Genomic DNA, 21,688 nt, shown 5'->3' on the forward strand with positions numbered 1-21,688 from the left:
TTAACTGAATCAGGCACCAGAAACTAGCAAACTCCTAGGTTCAACAGTTTTCAGTAACCTACAGTAGCAAATCTGTCCCAGATGTCAGCTTGCAGAGAGAATCCTTCAGTGCTCCTGCTATATAATAAATCACTGCATTCCCCCAGAGCCTCAACTGGTGTACCAAACAAAAAAATGTTTTGTAAATCACCTGAACATGAGCCTAGCTCTAGCTCTATGATCATGAGGACCATATAAACACTGACCAGAAGAATAAGCAAGTAAGTACTGATGCTCCAGTCTGTAAGTGGAAACCTTGAGTAGGAAAGTTTCCAGAGGTGGGTCAACTTAAAGATTCTATATCTCTGGGGCAGCTGCATGATCCCAGTTTATTTTCCAGTGGCCAGAAGATCTTTCTCTCTGACCCAAGAATTGCATCTGGAAATCAGATTACCCCTGTGCTTCTCCTGCCTTGGGTATGTAGGAAACAATAGTTTATCCAGTAAGCAATGTATTCTAGGCTCTTTACACAAATTAATTTGCTTAACATCAAAATAATTCTGCCAAGAGACTATATTTGTCCTCATTTTTTTAGTGTGAAAACTAAAGAGAGATTACGGGAGGTGCACTGGGGTCCCAAGGCTGCTAATGGTAGTGTTAGGTAGGATTAGGTCCCAAAAAAGAATGCCTTGGTCACTCTGATGTTTTCCAATTTGGACATGAGACTTTGGAGTTCATTACTGATATGACCTCTAGAAAATCTGCTTCTACCTTTTGTTTTACAGAGGGCGAGGGAGGGGAGCTGTGAATATATTAGGACGTTGTGAGCAACTGAACATGAAGATATGATACATACTACTCTTGGAATATGGAAAACATAATATCTACCCACCATCAGTGGGATATGCAGTTTTCCCATAGGGCACTGTTTTTTACTACAATAGCTCTCTTTTTTATTTCATATTCCTTGGGACCAAAGACACACATTTCAAGCCAGCTGGCCTCAGCTTACACCTGGCTTAGAATTCATGAGACAGGAATTGCAGATACCTGAAGAGTGAATGTTTTCTACCTCACTCTCACTTCCTCAAGTTCCAATCACCCCTGGTACCCACAGAAATGACATGGATTCACCCCTTCTTGCTCTCCTAGGAGTAAAGAGCATCAGTTCTCAGTTGTTAAACCAAGGGCAAAGCATTATCATGTGATAACAGATAGATGTGATTTTTAGACTCTTTAGAATCAGAATCAAGAAATATTAAGTGCACTCCTCCTTGAAGTGAGTTTGAAAGCTGAGTTTGCACCCATTCTGGTCAGATATTGTTTCCCAGGACCATGGTAAAGCCAGTTGAGAACAGATTTTCATAATGACACATCTGCCTCAGAAAAACGATGATCCATCCCATGCTTTTATCAACACCAACATAAATCTGAGCTCAGCCAGATAAGCCAGCAAACCCCATTACAGAGAGCACAAAGGCAATTAAATGGTGCCAACTCCAGCTTGACTCAAGAAATCTATGGCCCGTGGGCCCTTAGCAACCACACCAATGTCTCTGTTGGAAATGAGTAAAAAAAAAAAAAATTAGTCTAGATGCTAAAGAAATATTCTGCTTTGATGTTTCCTGCCCTGGCCATCCATCTGTGGTTACTGCTACATTGTGTTCTCTTTGCCATATTTGGGGATGTTGGACAGGGTGGGTGGCTTGAGAAACTGCCCAACTTGCTTAGACATACTACCTTCCCTGCTGTTTGGTCTACTTTGCCTCATATTTTCTCCTGATAGTATATCATCTGCCATCCTTTGGTTGTACCATGCACACATCACTTTCTAGCCACTGAAGGCATTTCTCAAATATTTCATTTTTCTTCAGGCTATGGCTAAAATGAAATGTCTTGAGTGACCAGTTCTAATGTCTGGGCAATGTTGTTTAAGCAAAGCCATCAGGAGCATGTAGATAGAACTGAAATGCACATGCCAGCCCCAAACTCCCAGCCTTGTAGTCCACCATGCTTAAGCCAACAAGACAATCCTATCTGGGTTCTTTGACTCACAATATGATCATTCATTCCCTACAAGAAGACAAAACCAATGGCTCCCATGCCTCTTAACTTCCAGAACTGTGTCCTCCCCTCTTCATATACCACTGATCCAAATTCTTCACTCATTCAATGTCCCTGAAGTAAATCTTCCATATTTCTTGAGGTATGTATCTTTCAATCAGTTTACAAAGGTTAGGGCACCTCTGCGTCTCAGGCTTCACCCATATTTCCCTCTTTTGGGGTAAATTATACTCATGCCCACTTGTCCTTTCCCTGGCAGTAATAACACTGTCAAAACTGTTCAGTAATCCACCGAAAGTGGATTTCCAAAGACTAAGAGAAAAAAATAATTCTGGGAGCAAAATAAGATACCTCTTAACATAAAACATACCACTGTATAGAAGTAATATTGAATATGATGTCTCCCATCACAATCACAAAGCTTTTTCTAAGGCCATCCTGCAACTCTCTCCAAAGTTGGCAACAATAACATGCTTTCTTGCTTCATCTTTCCTAAATCGTTCAGGTGATTCTGCTCAGCAGGACATTAATGATTTTTGCTACTTTCTGTGGGTTCTGGCTTCTCATCAAGATGTGGCTTTGAAGACAAGATAAGCCTACACAGTCACCAGATAATTTCAGAGAATAAAATGTGTTGTGTGTAAAGCTGAATCAGGGACTGAGTTGGAAGTGTTAAAATGTAGCACCAAGTTGAACTTGATTATGTGTGTATTTGGGCATACACATATATGTATGAGTCTGTTTGCATGAAGAATGAGTAATGATGTAAATAAGAACACAACGCATATGTCATTGCAATGTAACCATACTGTCAAATTAAATGTCCAAGAGGACGGGAGGCATGAGCTATCGAGAAAATAATAAACAGGTAGGTCAAGATGTAGGAGTGGCCAAAGGATAACCATCACGTGTATGTCTAGGCACAGGTGCATATGTGTGTTCTCCAGAGTGACAGGGTTAATGGACAATGACAAAGACATGTGAGCAAGGTGTTAGCTCTGCTGCTGAGTCCTGCAGCTGGAAAAGCCACCTTACCCTGTAGTAATCGGTGCTGTAGACATCTCTGGACATGCCAAAGTCCCCGATCTTTACCAGCAGATTGGCTCCAACCAGGCAGTTCCTGGTGGCCAGGTCCCGGTGTACGAAGTGCTGGGAGGCCAGGTACACCATGCCTGATGCGATCTGACTGGCGATGTGGAGCATTTGGGAGAGCCCCAGCTCACCTTTCGCCTGGCGTGGCTGCCCATCCACAAGGATCATAGCATCCGGCCCATGGGCCCTGTGAGGGGTGGGGGAGAAGACAGGGGACAGAGAGAATTCAGGAGATCAAGGGGAAGAGCCTTCTTGATTCCCTGTTCTCTGGAATACACCATAGAAATGGATAAAATCTCTCTTAGCCGATTCATTGCCTATTTCTGTTTACCCAACATTACATTATGTAAGTGTACATGTGAGTACAAGACTACAACCAGATTCCCAAATAAATGATGCAGACATACGCTAATAGATCAGGAAATAAACCTACTCTTTTCAGTATCTTAATGCTATCCTGGGGTTTCCCCGGCTCTAGATACCCACTACAAAATCGTTAAGATAACAACTAACTCTTCCAGAGCCCTTAAGTGTTCCAAGCTCTGCTCTAAAGATCTCATATCTATTAATTCACTTAATCCTTCCCGTCCTATTTTGAGTTAAAGAAACTGAGGCACAAAATGATCAGGTCACCTGGCCAAAGTCACAGGAGTGTCACAGTGGCCTTATGGGTAATGGGGAGGCACTGAAACCAGGCATGTGGCTCTAGAGGGCTTTAAACTTTATGGAGCATCAAGAGGGCTGACTGAAGAGATTCCTGGGCCCTGCCCCTTATGATTCTGATTGGCAGGGCAGAGCTCGATCATCTGCGTTTCTGACAAGCTCCCAGTGCTGATGCTGCCCGTGGGCAGTCCACACTGTGGGTAGCAGGAGCCTTGCATTCTCATTTCCACCCTGTCCACCACACTGCCTAGGATTGGACAACATTTGTTGGTGGCAGAGCTGGATGGAGAGACCCTTCAGGCCCAGGAAGCCCCAATTCCCCCTCCATCCCAAATCAAGGCCCTAGATTTGTTATCCTAACACCTTGCCTTTCATATCGGTCACTTTTAGTATTCACTCTTTTTTCCAGAAAACCCAATGAGCCGTAACCACACCCAGAGCCCTTATTTATGAAGTTGTGGACCAAGGAGCCCTGGTATACAGCGAGACCTCGGCCTGTTTTACTGCTTCTCCAATTTCCACTGAAAGGGGTCGTTAAGCATGAACACATTCATTTTATTGTCTCCTGTGGAGTCTTCCTACTCCGCCCCTCCCAAGGAAAGTTACTGCCTCAGATCACAAGGAAGGGGCATCAGCTGCCAAGCCTGCGCTCCCATCTACCAGGAGAGGACCTGCAGCCTGACCCTAAAAGCCACCAAATGGCTTCTATACTCTTTTCTTCCCTCTTCCTTCTATTGAGCATGACAGTGGTACTCAGGAGTTCTCTGTTGCCTTGCCTGTGGCACTTGGGGCTAAACGCACTGCTGAATCTATGGCACAGGCTTGGTGGGAAATGAAGCATGTCCCTCTCACCACCCCAGGGGAATGCAAGCACAGCATAAAGATCTTGAATATTGGAAAAAGGCATTAGTAACTACCCCGGTTCACAGTCCTGATAAAATACTAATTGTAATAATTTAATGGTAGCTATCATTGACTGAGTACCCAGCTACATGGAAAACTCATCTAGGTATTTTACAAATATAATCACCTAGTACTCATAATAGCAAACCTGTGAAGCAGTTATTAATAGTCTTGTTTTCTAGGAGAGAGAATTAAGTTTTAATAACTTGCTCCAGGTTACATCACTAAGACGTGACAAATTCAGGATATGAAACCAAGTCTATCTTACGATAAGGACTGAGTTCTCCAAGAAAGGAATAAATTTCATTATGAAAATCCAAGTTCAGGAGGTTCAAAACATCCTACAGATACTATCCATTCCTCGGGGGCCATTTTTGGAATCCCAGCTCATAAGAAGTGTTCATTATCTGCTACCAGCCCTTTCCCTGCCCCCTCTAAACCACAGCACCCTAGCGAATGTCTCACTTGAAGGAGATGCTCTCAAGTTTTGGTAAGCATGCTAGCATGTTCCATGCCTACATTTGAACTCTGAAAATGTCATTATCAGCCATGGGATTCAATGGAATTCAAAAGGTGGCAAAGACTGAACTCTGTCAAGGGCCTGATTGTGGGTAGAATTCCACAGACCTTCACACATGGCTGCCCCCTCCACATCTGGGCACTATTTGCAAGTAGCAGATGTGGGAAGCAGAGAAGTGCCAACTCTGCTCTTGCGGTGGGAAGCTGCCTTCCTTGGGGAAGGTAGTCTGCACTCCTGCCCTGAAACTCCACCCAGAACTTCTGGCTGAGGTTCCAGTCTCTTACCAATTTCATTAAGAGCAACTCAAAATCCAGATGATCCTGAGCCACGATTGGAAACACTCTTACAACAAATCTAATCTTTCTAGAACAATGCTATCTAATTTAATACATTATTAATGGAAATATTTATACTGTACTACTCAATATGGTAGCCACTAGCCACCCATGACTACTGAGCACTTGAAATGTGGCTAGTATGACCAAGGAACTGAATTTTTAAATTTTATTTAAGTAATGTAAATTTAAATTCAAATATCCATATGTAGCTACAGTACTGGATAGCACCATCATATAAATTTATCCAAGGAAAATCTGCTCTTCTTTTTCAGCCATCTCTGTCTCCTGATGAGCTTGTAACCTTCTACCTTCTTATTCATCATTAAAAAAAGTCCCCAGGGGGGCACTTGACGGGATGAGCACTGGGTGTTATTCTGTATGTTGGCAAATTGAACACCAATAAAAAACAAATTTATTATTTAAAAAAAAAGTCCCCAGCAAGAACGTTTCCAGAAGGGGTGTAAGGTTTTAGCTCCCCTTGCAACACTGAGAAACATAAGGCACCAAGTGAGAAAATTATTCAGATCATCAGGAGAAAGGGTGGTTCTGGAGTCTCAGAGTTGAGTTACAGGCTGGAAAGCCCTCTGGGCTCCCTCCTTGGACTCCTTCCAGACCCTGCTCTTGTGGTCAGTCCACCCTGTGATCAAGAAGAACATACTCACTTGTCATAGCATCCTCAGTGTCTCCCCCTAGGAATCTGTGACAGGGGCCTGAAGCTTGCTGCTCAGGAAATGATATGAAAGACTGAAAGGCTGCTTCTCATTTCTAATCCCCAGACTTAAGTGTTCAGAAGGGCTGTGTGATTTCTGGCTCCAGGGGAACTGCAGACGTTCAGTGGAGCTGGGAGGGGGAATAGGGCTGGGTACAGAAGTTCGTGCTCACCTTAGGAACTTGTTTAGGTCTCCATGCTTCATGTACTCAAAGACCATGATGAGCGGGTCCCCATCACCACACACCCCGTAGAACTTAACGATATGCTCATGCTGCAGGTTGGTGAGCAGCTCAGCCTCCCTCTGGAAATCCTTCCGGGCAGCCAGGGTGGGATCCTTCAGGGCCTGGAAACAATGCAGGACATGGTTTTTAGCAACTAGAGGGCAAGGACCTGTCTCTTCCCCTCCTGGGAGGAAACCTGTCCATAACAAAGACTGCTCCTTTCCAATAAATCAGATTTTTAATCAGGGTTTAAAGACCATGAGATGACATTACAGCCTCATCTTTGTAGAACAAAAGCTTGTTCATCCTCATTCATCCTTGTAGAAACAGAAGCCAACTTTCTGACCCCCACCTCCATTCCACTGACCAGTGATCTCAATTCATGTTCACCTTAATGTGAATGCCAGAGGCAGGGGGCTATGCAGGTGGAGATCCTGACAAAGGCCCCTTCCCTTAAACTTTCCTTGAAGAAACGGTCCTACAGTTAAAAAAAAAAAAAAGAGTGGAAAAACCACCACCACATGAACATGTTGGCTTCTAGAAGGCACCTGTGTCCTTCCTAGTAGGAAGCTGAAGGAGCATTTGGGGGATGAGTGGGACTGCAGCTATGGGAAAGGCAGTGAAAGGGCAGCAGCCTTAGGATCCACCCAGAACCAGGATGGGGTCAAGTCCTGCAAAGTCGCAGGGTGGGATGAGGAAGTGGGCATCTGGTGATCACTAAAACACCACAGTGTAGCCCCTGTGTCATGGGAGAACCCAAGGTTAGTGGGAGGCATCAGACCAGGGCCCAGGAAGACAAATGGAAGAGCAGTTGTCAGGAGGGGTGTCAGGTGTGAGTGCAGACTGAAGTGGAAGACTCTGGGCACATCTGAGAAACCGTGGACAGGGCCCTGTCACAGGAATGCAGCTGGGTTGGCCAGAAGGAGGATGAACAATAAAGGGGAAGGCAGGAGGCACTGTCTGGGCAGGTGTGCACACACATTTCAGACTTCCCTCCCTTCCCCATGAGGTCAGTAGGCAAATGGAGCCAAGAAGTCACTTGCTTCAACCAACATAGTTTCATAACCTCACCAGACACAACACGAGGCAATGAGGGAGTGAGTGTGAAGTTTGCACACTATTTTCAGATTAGTGAAAATCTATACAGGCATGAGATTGGTTTGCATCCTCTCTGCCAAGCATCTGGGGATTTAGGCAGACTGACCTCCCCTGTAGATCAGGTTACTACTGAAAGGCCTCCCCAGGGGATCCCTGGGTGGCGCAGTGGTTTGGCGCTTGCCTTTGGCCCAGGGCGCGATCCTGGAGACCCGGGATCGAATCCCACATCAGGCTCCCGGTGCATGGAGCCTGCTTCTCCCTCTGCCTATGTCTCTGCCTCTCTCTCTCTCTCTGTGACTATCATAAATAAATAAAAATTAAAAAAAAAATTTGAAAGGCCTCCCCAGCCAGAGGTCTTTTTCCTGCCACCTCCATGGCCATTAACTGAAACCCACAGGGCTGCCTTGGCTGACAGCAACACAGGAATGTGCATGTGCAAAAATCCTATTTAGTGGGGGCCCATCAGACCTAAGTCAGCCATTAGCACCAGTAGAGATGATGCACTTTTAGCACAAAAGGGGCCCTAAATATCACCAGCTTCCTTTCACCTGCTCATTGCTGGAGTTGGAGAAACTGAGGCCCTGCCCTGTCTGGGAGTCAGTACATATTCACACATCTCAAATTACAGAAGCATAGAGTTAAACTGGACCTCAGCCATCTCTGGCACCCCAGAGTTCCATGCCAATGCTCTAGGACCATGGTCTTCTAGCTAGAGATCAAACCCACTCCAAACTTAAACCAGCACCACCTTTCATTCTTTTCAAAATTTGGAGCTGTCACCAAAAACATTGATGTATTTAATAAAATGATTCAACCATTGACAGAACTGTTGGAATGTATCTGATGTAGCTTTCCCACATGACAGGTAAGGAAACCGAGCTCCAGAATGGAGAAGCGACTTTTCAAAGGCCATACGAGTAGCCATTGCCTGAATCTGGAGCCTGGAATCCTTTCCTGTCCAGCACACCTGCTTGAGCTAATTTACCAGGTGAACTGGCCACTAGGCATGCCCCCTAAGGATGGTGGGCACAGACGTTAAGCAGTGTGAAAAGGCAGAGGAGAGGGCTGGGTAAGGTGAGGGGTATGGCCTGCTGGCAGAGGGGCCAGACACAGCAAGGATGCCAGGCTAGTGGGGTCAACTAACATTGGAAGGAAGGTGGGCTGCTCATCACTAACTTTGATCTCATGTGCTCTGCACTTCAGCTCTGGCTGCCTTCTCAGGGAAGCTGCCCACTAAGAAAGGAGCATGCTGTGATGTGTCCACCTTCGGTAAGAACAATGACATTTCCAAAGGCTTCTTGCTATGGGTGGAAGAAGGCAGAGTCATGATGAGAGGGATCCTCCCAGGGGCCCAGCTCCTGAGCCACATGGGCTGGGCTATGGGTAGAGGATGATGGCCAGTGATTTATTTATTTTCATGAAGGAAAAGAGGAGGGGAAAAAGAGGAACCCAGCATGGGTGGGATGGAAACTACAAAGATTTATGTGAATGCTGGATTTACGAGAGGGAAAAGTAGATCAAATTTGGGGCCAGCCAAATGGCCTCTCTCCATCTCTGTAAATCATTCTCTCGTACTGTCTGGACGCCAATGGCAGTCATGGGATTTTTCCATTCTCAGCTCTCCAGCAGTGCCAGCCAGCATCCCCAAGCCTGGTGTTCTACACTGCCAGGCAGATGAGTTCCTTATCTGGGAGATGGGGCAACTGCTGTTCCCCAGTGTCTCCACAGATCTTCCCTGCTGCCAGTTCTCTCTTCACCCTGGGATTTCCAGGTCCTGGGTCCAACCTGAAGTTCCTATGTAATTGGCAAAGTGTCAGATGCAGCATCTGGGGGCCAGGGCTGCAGGTGGCCCCAATTCTCAGGGATTGATGCAACTGGGACAGAGATGACAGGACGAGACTAATGAGGAGGAAAATCAGCTCAGAGCTCTCCCACCCTTCTTAGTGGTGTCCACACTCACTCCCTTCCCCAGGGCTGAGAAACTCCAAAGTAGATCGCCAGTCAGAGGCAGCTATGAGCACCAGGGGCAGAAATGGTGCTCATCATGGCTGCCAATTGCTGCAGGGAGACAGGTCTCACCAGAGTGTCTCTGAAGCCAAGGAGGTTCCCCTAGGTCCTTTGAGAAGTATCCCTAGAACAAAGGGATCTGAAATTTGCCCTCCCCCATCTCCTTTCTTTCTCCCCAAAGTTTGAGGACATTGCACTTTCTGATCTCCTCTTCTATGTGCATCATAACTCTTGCCCACCCCAGCTCTGGGTTTTAGTGGGGCTGTTTGGTCAGATAGGAGGGAAGCAGTCTAGAATGCATGAATTTTTGAATTTCTTGGGCACCTGAGTGGCTCAGTTTAAGCATCTGACTCTTGATTTTGGCTCAGGTCATGATCTCAGGGCTGTGAGATTTAGCCCTGCAACGGGCCCCACACTGAGCATGAGCCTGCTTAAGATTCTCTCCTCCCCTCTTCCTCTGCTCCTCTCCTGCTCACTCTCTCTCTCTTAAAAAAAAAAAAAAAGTTTCAGTGTTTGGTTTCAAATTCCATTAGTATACTGGAACCCATTTAATATGTGCAGAGAATCACACATTCCTAAATATTCAAACATGTGCACACACATGTCAATCTGCACTTTTTATACTAAAAAGTGTAGATTTTCTCTCAAAAGCCACTGTCACTTCTCCTTGTTGACACTCCCAATTGATTTTATAAGAGACGAAACTGGGTAAGTTATCACATACATAGGTGCTCTTCTCTCATCTGTCTCCCTTGTTTACAGCTGGCCATTGGTTTCCCATTGTTTTTAGGATAAAATCCAAACTTCTTAACACAGTCATGGACTCTAAATGTCGGGTCTCCCCATTTCTCTCTGCTTCCTTTCTTGCCACGCCCTTCCTCTCCTTCACTCCTATACTTTGGTCTCATTGGTCTTTCTGTCCTTGGTACCCATCAACCTTTTGCCTGCCTCTGGTCCTTTGCACATCCTGTTCTTTTGGCCAGAAAAACTCTCCACCAAGTTATATCTTCATGACTGGCCAAATTAACTAGTATTTAACTGGAATATCCTGACTGGCACCCATTATGCCCTGAATACCCACTCTTAGTTGGATACCCAGACAGACACTTCTATCCAAGAGGGGAGCTTGCCAAGGGTCAGCAGTGATTATTTTCCAAAATCATTTATGATCCATCTGTTAATGTCATTGCTTAATGTAATGAAACATCATAGGAACCAATGAAACATGAGCACAAAGAATTGGCTGGTTTTGTTTTGTTTCGTTTTAAAGATCTGAGTAATTTTGGGGATGCCTTGGTAGTTCAGTCAGTTAAGCACCCAAATCTTTGATTCTGGCTCAGGTCATGATCCCAGGATCCTAGGATTAAGCCCCAAATCGGGCTCTGTGCTCAACAGGGATTCTGCTTATCCCTCTCCCTCTATCCCTTCTCCCCATTGTCTTGTTCTCCCCCTCTCTCTCTCAAATAAATAAATAAATATTCTTTAAAAAAATATTTTTAAAAAAGATCTGAGTACTGTTTTTGAGGGTGTGTGTGCTTGTGATGGGAAGAGGGAAAGAATCTCAAGCAGACTCCCTGTTCAGCCCAGAGCTCCATGCAAGGCTCCATCTCATGACAGTGAGAAATCAAGAGTCAGATAGATGCTTAAGTGACTTAGCCACCCAGGTGCCCCAAGTTTCCTGTTTTTATGTGACTTTTGGTGAAGACTTTAGAAAGATCTGGTAAAGATCAATGGTTAAACAGTGTTAAGAATAAAGAGGAAAGGGATCCCTGGGTGGCTCAGAGGTTTAGTGCCTGCCTTTGGCCCAGGGCATGATCCTGGAGACCCAGAATCCAGTCCCACATCGGGCTCCCTGCATGGAGCTTGCTTCTCCCTCTGCCTATGTCTCTGCCTCTCTCTCTCTCCCTGTGTCTCTCATGAATAAATAAATAAAGTTTAAAAAAAAAAAAGAATAAAGAGGAAAATCTGTTTTAAGAAATTGGGAAAATACTAAAAATCTGAGATTCCGCACTCAGATTGTTTCACAAATGTCTTAAGTGCCTATTCCAATGTAAACTAATTGAAACTGAAAATCATGAAAACAAAAACAAAACAATGCTCCAAACAAAAAGGAACTCAAGAGCTGAAGTTCAGACAAATCGGAGGAAATAGAAGGTTAGATCCCAATGATTACAATCATCAATAACCACAACATGAATTTATTGCAGTAAAGTTAATTTTACATGACTAGGTTGATAGAGATGTTAAAATGAGTAAATGTTCAAAGATAGTAAAGAAATAATTATTTAAAAAAAAAACACCTAAAAAAGTATGCACCAAAACAGGGAGAAATAAAATTAAGATAACTGTAAAATCATGAACCAATTAGATATCTTGGAAGTAGATTATATGGTTCATTGATGTTAAAAAAAAAAAAAAAGCCTCCACAGACAGAACAAACCCTACACTACATGAAACCAGAAGAATTCATGACTGGGAGCAATGTTGAGATTCACCCAGAACACAGCATGAAGAAATGGAGGAAACCTGGAACACACTAATGTTCTAGGATTCTGAGATGTGAACTACATGGGCCTGTGTGTCCCCTTGCCTCCTCCATCCCCAGTGTCTCATACAGTTCCAGGCACATAGTAATTGCTCAGTAAGTATTTATGGGATGAATAAATTAAGCATATTTTGAAGAATGTGATCAATCTTTGAAAGAAAAATCTTTAATAGCTCATTGAAATATTACAAAGCTAGCATCAGTGTATCCTCAAAGTAAGGAAAAAATAAAACACTGTCAACCCCTCGGAAGTGCCCCCACCCCATGACCCACCCCTCCAATATTCCCTCTCCCTCACCCCAAAGGTAACCACTATCTTGACTTACAGAGTTCATGGTCTTGCTTTTGTAAAACACTTTTTACTACCTAAATATAAATCCCTAACCACTAGAGTTCACTTTATATAAAGTGGATGGATGGATGGATGGATGGATGGATAGATAGGTGGATAGATGGATGGATAAATAGATAATAGAAAGAGACATAGAGTGGGTATAGGTATAGAAGTAGAAGTGCTAGGTCACAGAATATGGTAATGTTCTAGAATACCAAACTGTTTTTCAAAATGATTATAACACTTTACCTTCCCACCAGCAGAGTAGGAGAGCTGTATTTGCTCCATATTTTGTCAGCACTTGGTATGGTCATCACTATTTAGCCATTCTGCTTGGTCTCTCGTTATGGTTCAATATACATTTTTTAAAGATTTTATTTATTTATTCATCAGAGACACAGAGAGAGGCAGAGACAAAGGCAGAGGGAGAAGCAGGCTCCCCACAGGGAGCCTAATGTAGGCCTCCATACCAATACTCTGGGACCACCACCTGAGCCAAAGGCGGACACTCAACCACTGAACCACCCAGGTGTCCTTCAATATGCATGTTTCTGATGATTAATTAGGTTGGATACCTTTCTTATACTTTTATAAGCTATTTGGCTATCAGAGGAGACTCCCTGAGATCTTGTGAACAAGTGTGCTCTCTGTCAAATGACTATTTCAAAATTTGTATCACCTATTTTAAAATATGAATCTCGTGGTTTTAAAGTCAGTCTTACACTACTCATATGTCCAAATTATGCTCTGTCTTGTCCTCCTCTCCTTCCTTCCTGGGTATTCTTTTGTCTCCCCAGCAAACTGCAAGCATCTTTAAAACAGAGGCTATGATGTCTGCTCCGTCTCCCCCATTGCAACCACTAGGCAAAAAATTCTTGCCAACTAACTTAAAAACCATAATTTTGGAAAGACTTAACTTTGGTTTATACTTGGATGTGTCCCCTGAAAGTCTACATTTACCTGCACCAATATGAGAGCAAACTTAAGAGGAAGGAGCTTGCACAAAGGAGAAAAATCTCAAGAGGATGAGAAGTAGAAAACACCATTTCTCGGCCGTTCTCCAGAGGAGATGAGTGTCTTCTCCAGGGGCTGGTGTCTAGGTGGATCCCCTGGGCAGCAAATGGTATAAAATCCCAGGGCACTCATTTCCTCCATGTTCCCAGACTCAAGGAGAAAAGAAAACCCTCTTAAAATGATGAAAACAGAAACATATTTTCTGTGTTATCTGATGGGATCTGGGTACTATCCCTTATCACCGACTGCTCAGTGAGAAACATTTCCCAAGGTTTGGGACCATCATTCCATTTCCTGCTCAAAGCACAAAAATGTCCGTTTCATTTACCAGTCTCCAGAAGGATGCTGGAATGCCCAGTGGATTAGTGTCACCCTATAAATTAAAAGTTTCAGGAAGTGCAGATTCTTTGTTTGGGGACAAAATTAGAAATCTTTCCACTTCCCTGGTCCAAGTCATTTAAAGACATCCTTGCTCATCTGACCATCCCATTGTCTATAAGGCACACTGAGCAAGTTTATTCTCAGGCTGTCTAGCCATAATAATGATCACCATTCACAGAGGAGATATTCTAGTTCCTTCTTTATTTTCCAGATCATGGGTCAGCAGACAATGCCTATTTTTGTACTATATATACATATATATGTATATGCTATATATGTATATGTACATATATATGTGCTATATGTATATATATAGCACAAAATAGGCATATATATATATGCCTATTTCATATATATATGAAAATGGCCCACCAGCAGTTTACCTATTGTTTATGCTCCATTCTCACTGCTTGGGCAGAGTTGAGTATTGTAATGGACAGCATATGGCCCTCAAAGCGAAAGATATTTACTATCTGTCCCTTTCAGAGAAAAAGTTCAGCAACCCCTATCCCAGATGGTACGTGCAATCTTGGCAGGTCTTATGTCACGTGTCTAAGTACATCCAATAAAACCAACATCGAGAATAACGGTGGTAATAGAACCAAGTAGCAACTATTCCTTCTTGAACATCTCCTATGTCATCGGGAGGTGGTGAGGTGGGAGGGCTCGGTGCTAAGGGGGAGACCCTTTTGAGTCCAGCTGAGACTCCTCAGTGGGGAGCAGTAATCCCCTGCTCTCAGCCCACAACTCCAGGCCGAATTCGCCCTGCCCTCGGAGGCTTTCCTGCCGCAGCCACGGAGGCCACCCCATGCTCCAGGGCAGGGCTCCTGAGACCCGTGGGTGCCTCAGCAAGGCTACCCGGCTGTCGTCTGTACAGATCACATTCAAAGAATTGTCCAGCGCTGACTTACGGGAGAAGCTGTTCGCTGCTGGTTGAAGTAGGGGCAGGGGGAACTGGGAGCAGCAATCTCTTCTCTACTGCCCCATGCAATTCGGCTCCAGCGGCAGATCTGCACAGCTGGCTCAGCTAGACAAAAGCCCTGGGGTCACTGGGCCCATCTAAGTGGCTGCCAGGAGGCAGTTACCCTCAGACGTGCTGCCCCTTGGGCTCTGAACTTGGATCCCTCGGGGGCTGTAAGAAATTTTTCCAACTTCACTCACTAGTCTCCCTGTGAGAGACTGACCGTTCCCCAGCCTTCTCCTTCTATTCCCAGTGATATGTGCTGTCCTTAAGCAGGGCCTCCCAGGGCCTCCTTGAGCTGTCACTCTTCACTCAACTCTATTCTGAGAAATGTCCGGTGACTTTCTAGGCACGGACAGCATATCCTGCAGAGTCACTGAGGAGGCAGGAGGGCAGCTGGGGACAGGGATGAGCCAGGCTGCTCCTCCAGCTGCACCCCAGGCACACCGGGGCCCAGATGCTGCAGCTCTGCACTTCCGAAGCCAGAGGACACTTCACTGATCTCAGAGCGAAGGCCCCTGATTGCATCTGAAATGGATTGAGCCTCTCCTTCCTGTTCCCCAGCCCTCAGCAACCCCGCCTCCTTCCTGGGGCCTGAAGACCTCCAGGATTTACCTTCACAGCCACGAGCATCTTGTCCTTGGTTGGGCTGAGGTTGTAGCACTCGGCCAGGAAGACCTTCCCAAAGGCTCCCTCGCCCAGTTCCCGCTTCAACACGATGTCCCTCCTCTTAATGTGCTGCACATCTGTAAGAGGGGGACAGAGGGGAGAGCAGCCAGTCAGTCTGAGGTACGCGTCCTCATTACAGTGGGGAGTGCTGCTTCGGAGTCCATGGCATGGAGACGCAGACCCAGCCACGAACTCCAACTCAGTCATGAAAACAGGCATTGCACTGTGGTTTGAGTCTGACCCAGAACCAAATCAATCTTGGCTCTGCCCAGGACTCTCCCTTAACCTGTCTAAACTCCAGCTGCCTCGGCTGGAAAACAGAGTCAACAGGAGTTAACACACAGGATTCTGCAGCAATTAGCTAGAGTTGCTGGAGAGTGTGTATGTAAAGGGCAGTCTCAACAGCTACTGGCACAGGAATCCCCTGGGCATCCTGCAAGTTCTGACTCGGGAGGTCTGAGAACCTGCACTTCTAATAACTCTCAGCTGATGCCCGTGTGCCGTGGGCCAATGGAGGGCACTTTGAACAGTGACGTTGGAATCCCAGCTCCACCTCCTTGCTAGTTTTTTCAGCTTCAGAAAGTTATTTCAGACCAGAACTTCAATGTTCTCATCTGTAAAATGGGATTAACACCAATACCTTCCTAGCTGAGTTCTTGTGCCGATTAAATGAGAGAATCCACTTGAAGAGTTTGGCCCAGCGCCTGGAACAATCTAACCACACACACACACACACACACAGACACACACACACATTCAGGCACACACACAGACACACACTGGCTCTTGTTATACAATAATGGCTGTCACAGTCCTAGCACAGTGTCTGGTTTGTGATGGAGATTACTAAGTGGGAGCTAAAATTATCTGGGGGAAGCATCTACTTAACAAATCCCTCTCTTCTGAAAGACCAATGAGATCATGAAAGCCAAGGCCAGAGACCGCCCCGGAACCACGGTCTATGCAGAGAAGAGTTGCCACCGCCTCAGCTAATTCAGCAAACTAATTAAAGTCCGTCTGCCAGGAGAAAGCAAAGACGTGACCTCAGCCGTCCACCCTTATTTGGAAAGAATGCTATGGAGGAACAGTACAAGCAGCGGGCTGGTGATGAAAGGAGCAAGCCTGGAGTTTGCTCACTGACCTTCCCAGTAATTGTGCAACAGGCAGAAGCCCACCACACACCTGCAGTAACATTACGAAGAGCGTTGCAGAGCCTGGAAAGAGGACGGTCTCCAATGATCTTGTCAAAAACTGAAAACTGGGGCAGCCTGGGTGGCCCAGCGGTTTAGCGCCGCCTTCAGCCCAGGGCCTGATCCTGGGGCCCCGGGATCGAATCCCACGTCGGGCTCCCTGCGTGGAGCCTGCTTCTCCCTCTGCCTGTGTCTCTGCCTCTCTCTCTCTCTGTGTCTCTCACGAATAAATAAATAAAATCTTAAAAAAAAAAAAACTAAGAACAAAAAAACCCTGAAAACTGGAGACAGAGGACCACAGCAGGCCAACTGTCCCCATGAGCGACATGACACAACAGACAGGTGTGGCTGCAAGGCTTTGGTGTTTCGATAGGCTCAGGAAATCTATTCCTTTTAGAACACACTATACAAATCTTCTGTTTGTTTGTTTTTCTATCAGAGTTTCTGGTATCCCCACCGTGTCCCAGATGACCTGCCGGCAAGGATCTGTGGGAGGAAGCATTTGCAGACCATTTTTCTCTCCGCCCAGCAAGTCAGACCTGCAGGCTCCCTGTGGCTGGTGGCTGCTCCTCACGGGCCATGTGACTGCCAGGTGGTGGCCATACACTGCAGGGCTTTGCCCCAGTCTTTACAACAAAGGAATTAAAAATCGGTTCCCCTCTTTACGCCCTGTGTCACTATTTCTTAGCCTACGAGGAATGGGATTTGTTGGCCTTGAAGGGGAAGGCTAAAGAGTCTCCCACTGAGAGAAAATGGGAGGTCAGGACCTCTCAGGGGAGGCCATCTGCTCTTTGCTGCATAATCATTCCCAGGTGACTAGTGATGATGCACGGGGTCCTACAAGGTGAGCATCCTGGCATGGCCGTGGAGTGCAGATGGGCTGAGAAGCAGCTTTGTGAGGCCAAGTCCACGCCTCTGAATACGCAGGGACTGGTGAGGAATGAGGAGTCAGGGGCACCTGGATGAAGCCCTGGATCCTCCTCACAGTATGCGCTTGGGCACCTCAACAAAACATCTTAGGACTCAGTTTCCCCATCTGTAAAAGGGGAGTGAAAAGATAACACAGGTTCTACTTACCAACTATGTGAGCCACAAAGGCAAACCATGAAGGTTTGTAATTCCTCAAGTCTTCTTACATGTCGGTGTGTTCTGCTGTTTGCATCATTGTGGATATTATTTTACAAGAAAGGGAAACAAGGGCCAAGTCAGAAGTCCCCACCTGGTGGCTAAGACAGGACTAGAATCCAGAGCATCAAGACATGCCAGAGTAGTCAAACCACTAGGGGACAAGCTCCCTTTGGCCCTAGACCCCACCCCAACACCAATCTCCCTCAGCACTGTAAGAGGGCAGTGTCATTCTCAAACTTGAGCTGCAATAGAATCATCCAGAAGACTTGTGGGGCACCTGGGTGGCCCAGTGATTGATTGTCTGCCTTTGGCTCGGGTTGTGATCCCTGGGTCCTAGGATTGGGTCCTGATTTGGGCCCCCTGCAAGGAGTCTGCTTCTCCCTCTGCCTATGTCTCTGCCTCTCTCTCTCTGTGTCATTCATGAGTCAGTAAACATAACCTTTAAAAAAATAAAACACTGCTGGGCCCTTCTCCCAGAGATTCCCATTCACAAGGTCCAGGTTGGGGCATTTGATGAGCATTTGCCTTTCTTGCGAGTTCCCAAGTAATGCTGCCACTGCTAGTTTGGGCACCCTAATTTGAGAACAACTTGAATGGGATGGCATTGGTAGGGGAGGAATTAGCCAGTCCTTAACAGACAGTCCTATGCCCACAAATGTTTATTCATTCACCTGAAGGCCCGTGATCCTAGACTTACTGGAGGCTTCATCTTCCCACCTAGCTTCAAGGCCTAGGCTGAGTCAAAGTTCCTCTCAGGGCCTCAACTGCTCATCCATGTGATGAAGATCATGCCTCCCTCACCTTCTGATGTTCTGGATGCATCCCCACAAAGGCAAAGTAATGGTATATGAATCCCTGGATCCCTTAGTTCAACTCCAGGCCGAGTGATCTCATCAGCCCCCTCAGCTCTTCTACTCCCAGTTACTGTGAGTGCAGAATGAGGATAGAGGGACACAGGAATTCCATGCAGAGTGGGCTCTGTTCAGCTGTCAGTCCTGGGCCATGTCTTAGAGCCCATTAGCTCCGTTCCTCCCTCAGCAGCAAGAATCATAGGCCCTGAGAGGTTCAGACAAGTCAAGCGGAGGCAGCACACAGTGGGCCATTTCTCAACCCCCACTCTGTATCCCAGGACTTGAGAGCCTGGTGGCAGCAGCAGACCCCCAATCATGGGAGGAAGGTAGTATTAACACCTGTGAGCCTTGAACGTAGCAGGGGTTAGGAAGGGGGGGGGGGAGGTAACCGTGTTCCTAGGAGCTCTTCTCTCTGCAAGCATGAAGGAGAAGCCTCCAGGGGACCAAAGTGTCTTTCCCAAATCTCCAAAGGGATTTTTTTGTAAAGATTTTATTTATTTATTCATGAGTGACACACACAGAGAGACAGAGACACAGGCAGAAGGAGATGCAGGCTCCCTGCAGGAAGCCTAATGCAGGACTCTATCCCGGGACCCTGGATCATGACCTGAGTCAAAGGCAGATGCTCAACTACTGAGCCACCCAGGTGCCCCTGCAAAGGGGTCTTTTTCAGAGACTTGGAAACACCTAATTGCTCAGAATCAAATAGGCCTGGCTCACTCTAGTTGTCTTCAGGGAGAAGTATTTTGAGAGCGATACCTGAGCTCAGTCTACAAAGGGAACGGTGACATCTAGAAAGGGCAGCAGGAGGAATGGAAAATAAATACAGATTCTATTCCACCATAAATCTTCCCTCAGGAGAGAACAACAACCCCAGTTCTGGGGATGAGAAGCTCCGCACGGCAACTGGGGGGCTTTGGCAAAGAGAGGCTGGGTATGGGCCAAATACATGAGGTGAATCACTTCCATGTGGCTGGCTCCATGTACTGACAAGACTCTAGACTCTGAAATACCATCGGAGCAGCTGCTTTCCCTGAACCTAAGTAGGAAGAAGGAGGGCAAAGGGAAGTTCATCTGTGGCCAACCCTACTCCTTCGTCAATATTCACTTCTGATGGTAACCACAAGAGACAAGGATTATTGTGCCCCTTTCACAGATGAGAAAATGGAGGTAGGAGTAAGTCTCCTAAGTTCGCAGGGTCAGAGCATGGCCAAAGAAGGCTCCTCTCCTTTATATGGCTACCGAGCTCATGTTCCTTCCATTACTCGGGATGGCCTTTCTTCTGTCCTCCCTTAATCTGTGGCCACCAAGACCAATCAGTACCCAGAAGGCCAACCCTCCATCTTCCCCTTCTTCCAGCCCTGTCTGACTTCTCTTACTCTATTCCTCCTGGGACTCTATCGTCCAAGGGAAAAGGAGGGAGCATCTTCCCAGAGGCCCCGGAGAAGAAGGGTGTGGGAGGAAAGGGTGTTTTTCAGGCCCTGGGGAATGGCAGGAGTGAGTTCTCAATTCTGACGTCCTCTTGTCTATTGGGGCCTCTTTCTATACTTATTTTTGGCTCACACAGTGCTGCTCAGAGCTGCCTCTGGTGAAGCCATTTGACCCACATGCCAGAAAGTGATGGATTCTCCTAGGAGGAGAGGGCATCAATCTCCTTTTACTGCCTGGCTGGCTGGCCCAGCAGAGTCTGGGTCACAGGGCTCAGACGCTGGGACACTGGAAGGGGAGGAGGAGGAAGAGGGACACACAGCCCAGGCCGTGGGAACACCTCCCAATCTCTAGGGAGGAGGGGCTGCTGCAGAGAGCCAGGGGCCAGTGGCCAGGAGAAGTGGTTTTGGGGGGATGACAGGGCTCCTGGCACTTTCTATCCTGACTCTTCCGTAGCTCCTTTCTTCAATACAGCCTCCACTTAGGCTCTGCCAGAGGAAGCTATCCAAGGAGTTCCTCTTTCCCGCAGGACAACCAGTTTATCAGACAAAATAGAACAAGGATTTCTGTTTCTGTTACCACTCCATGAATTTTCTGTACCAAGGACCAAGACAATTATACCATATGTATGGGATTCACCTCTGCAAGGTCTTCCAGGCCTGGAGCAAGCCTGACCTAGGGCAGAATCACTAATCCCAGGAGGTCGCAGCCACCTCCATACAGGAGACCTCGGAGCCTGCAGGCAGGCTGTGGTCATCCCCTCGTCCTCCCCGTGTTCACCTAAGCTGCCTGGCCCAGAGCCTTCTGTGACCTGCACAGGTCCAGTGGACACACAGACATGGCTGGAGATGTAGGTGACCACTGTCAGCCTCACCTCCATGTTCTGGGAAAACAGGGCTGTGCCAGGCATAAACTGCTCAGTGCTGCTGACCAGGTGTGAAGCGGAAGCATAAAATTCATGGGAAACCAGTGTGGCTGAGAAATGGAGGATTTGGGAAAACAGACAGCTTGTATCTGAACTCTGACCCTGCTGCTCACTGTGCTGTATCCACCCTCGGGCTGAAGGTGCTTGTCTGTAGAATGGGTATGTGAATTGTCGGAGCTGTCAGGAGGACAGATGTAAACTTTCTGGATCAGAAAGGTCATTGGAACTATCTGAAACATAACACAAGTGTGTTCCTTCCTTCCTACAGGATTTTCATTTACTGTGAACAAAAGAGTGACTTGGAAAGAAACCTGAAGAAGGGGTCAAGATAGTCTCCTGCAATGAAATGGCTAAGGCTATTCTGGTGGGGGGGAGCCAGCACCAACTCAGGGGGCCGCCGGCAGCCTGTCCACACCTGCCACCACGATCACCAACATCCTCCCTCTTCGGAGTCCAAAATAGTTTGCGGGAGGAGGTTGGTCAGACAATGCAATAAAGACATTGAAGGCAGAGACAGCCACCTACTAAAGATTACTATTGATCAGTAAGAAAGAAAAAAACAAAACAAAACAAAACAAACAGATTTCCCAGGGTCGGTGGTTATAGATAATGGTGGTCCCGACTCTGCTATGTGTCAAGCAGCAAAGTCAATGCGTCAAAGCTGG

General features: G+C 46.5%; 1 protein-coding gene across 7 annotated transcripts in view; it reads right to left on the bottom strand.

Annotated features, from left to right (window-relative positions):
- Positions 1-21,688, bottom strand: part of NTRK3 (neurotrophic receptor tyrosine kinase 3) — a 376,383-nt gene that overhangs the window by 44,058 nt on the left and 310,637 nt on the right. For all 7 annotated transcript variants that reach the window (XM_072737252.1, XM_072737257.1, XM_072737256.1 and 4 more), the window contains 3 exons: positions 15,448-15,578; positions 6,442-6,614; positions 3,079-3,322 (listed from right to left, as the gene is read on the bottom strand). In XM_072737252.1, the coding sequence (XP_072593353.1) occupies positions 3,079-3,322; positions 6,442-6,614; positions 15,448-15,578 (548 nt within the window). The remainder of the gene's footprint in view (positions 1-3,078; positions 3,323-6,441; positions 6,615-15,447; positions 15,579-21,688) is intronic.

Source organism: Vulpes vulpes, chromosome 14, assembly GCF_048418805.1.
Source record: "Vulpes vulpes isolate BD-2025 chromosome 14, VulVul3, whole genome shotgun sequence".
Taxonomy (NCBI): Eukaryota; Metazoa; Chordata; class Mammalia; order Carnivora; family Canidae; genus Vulpes; species Vulpes vulpes.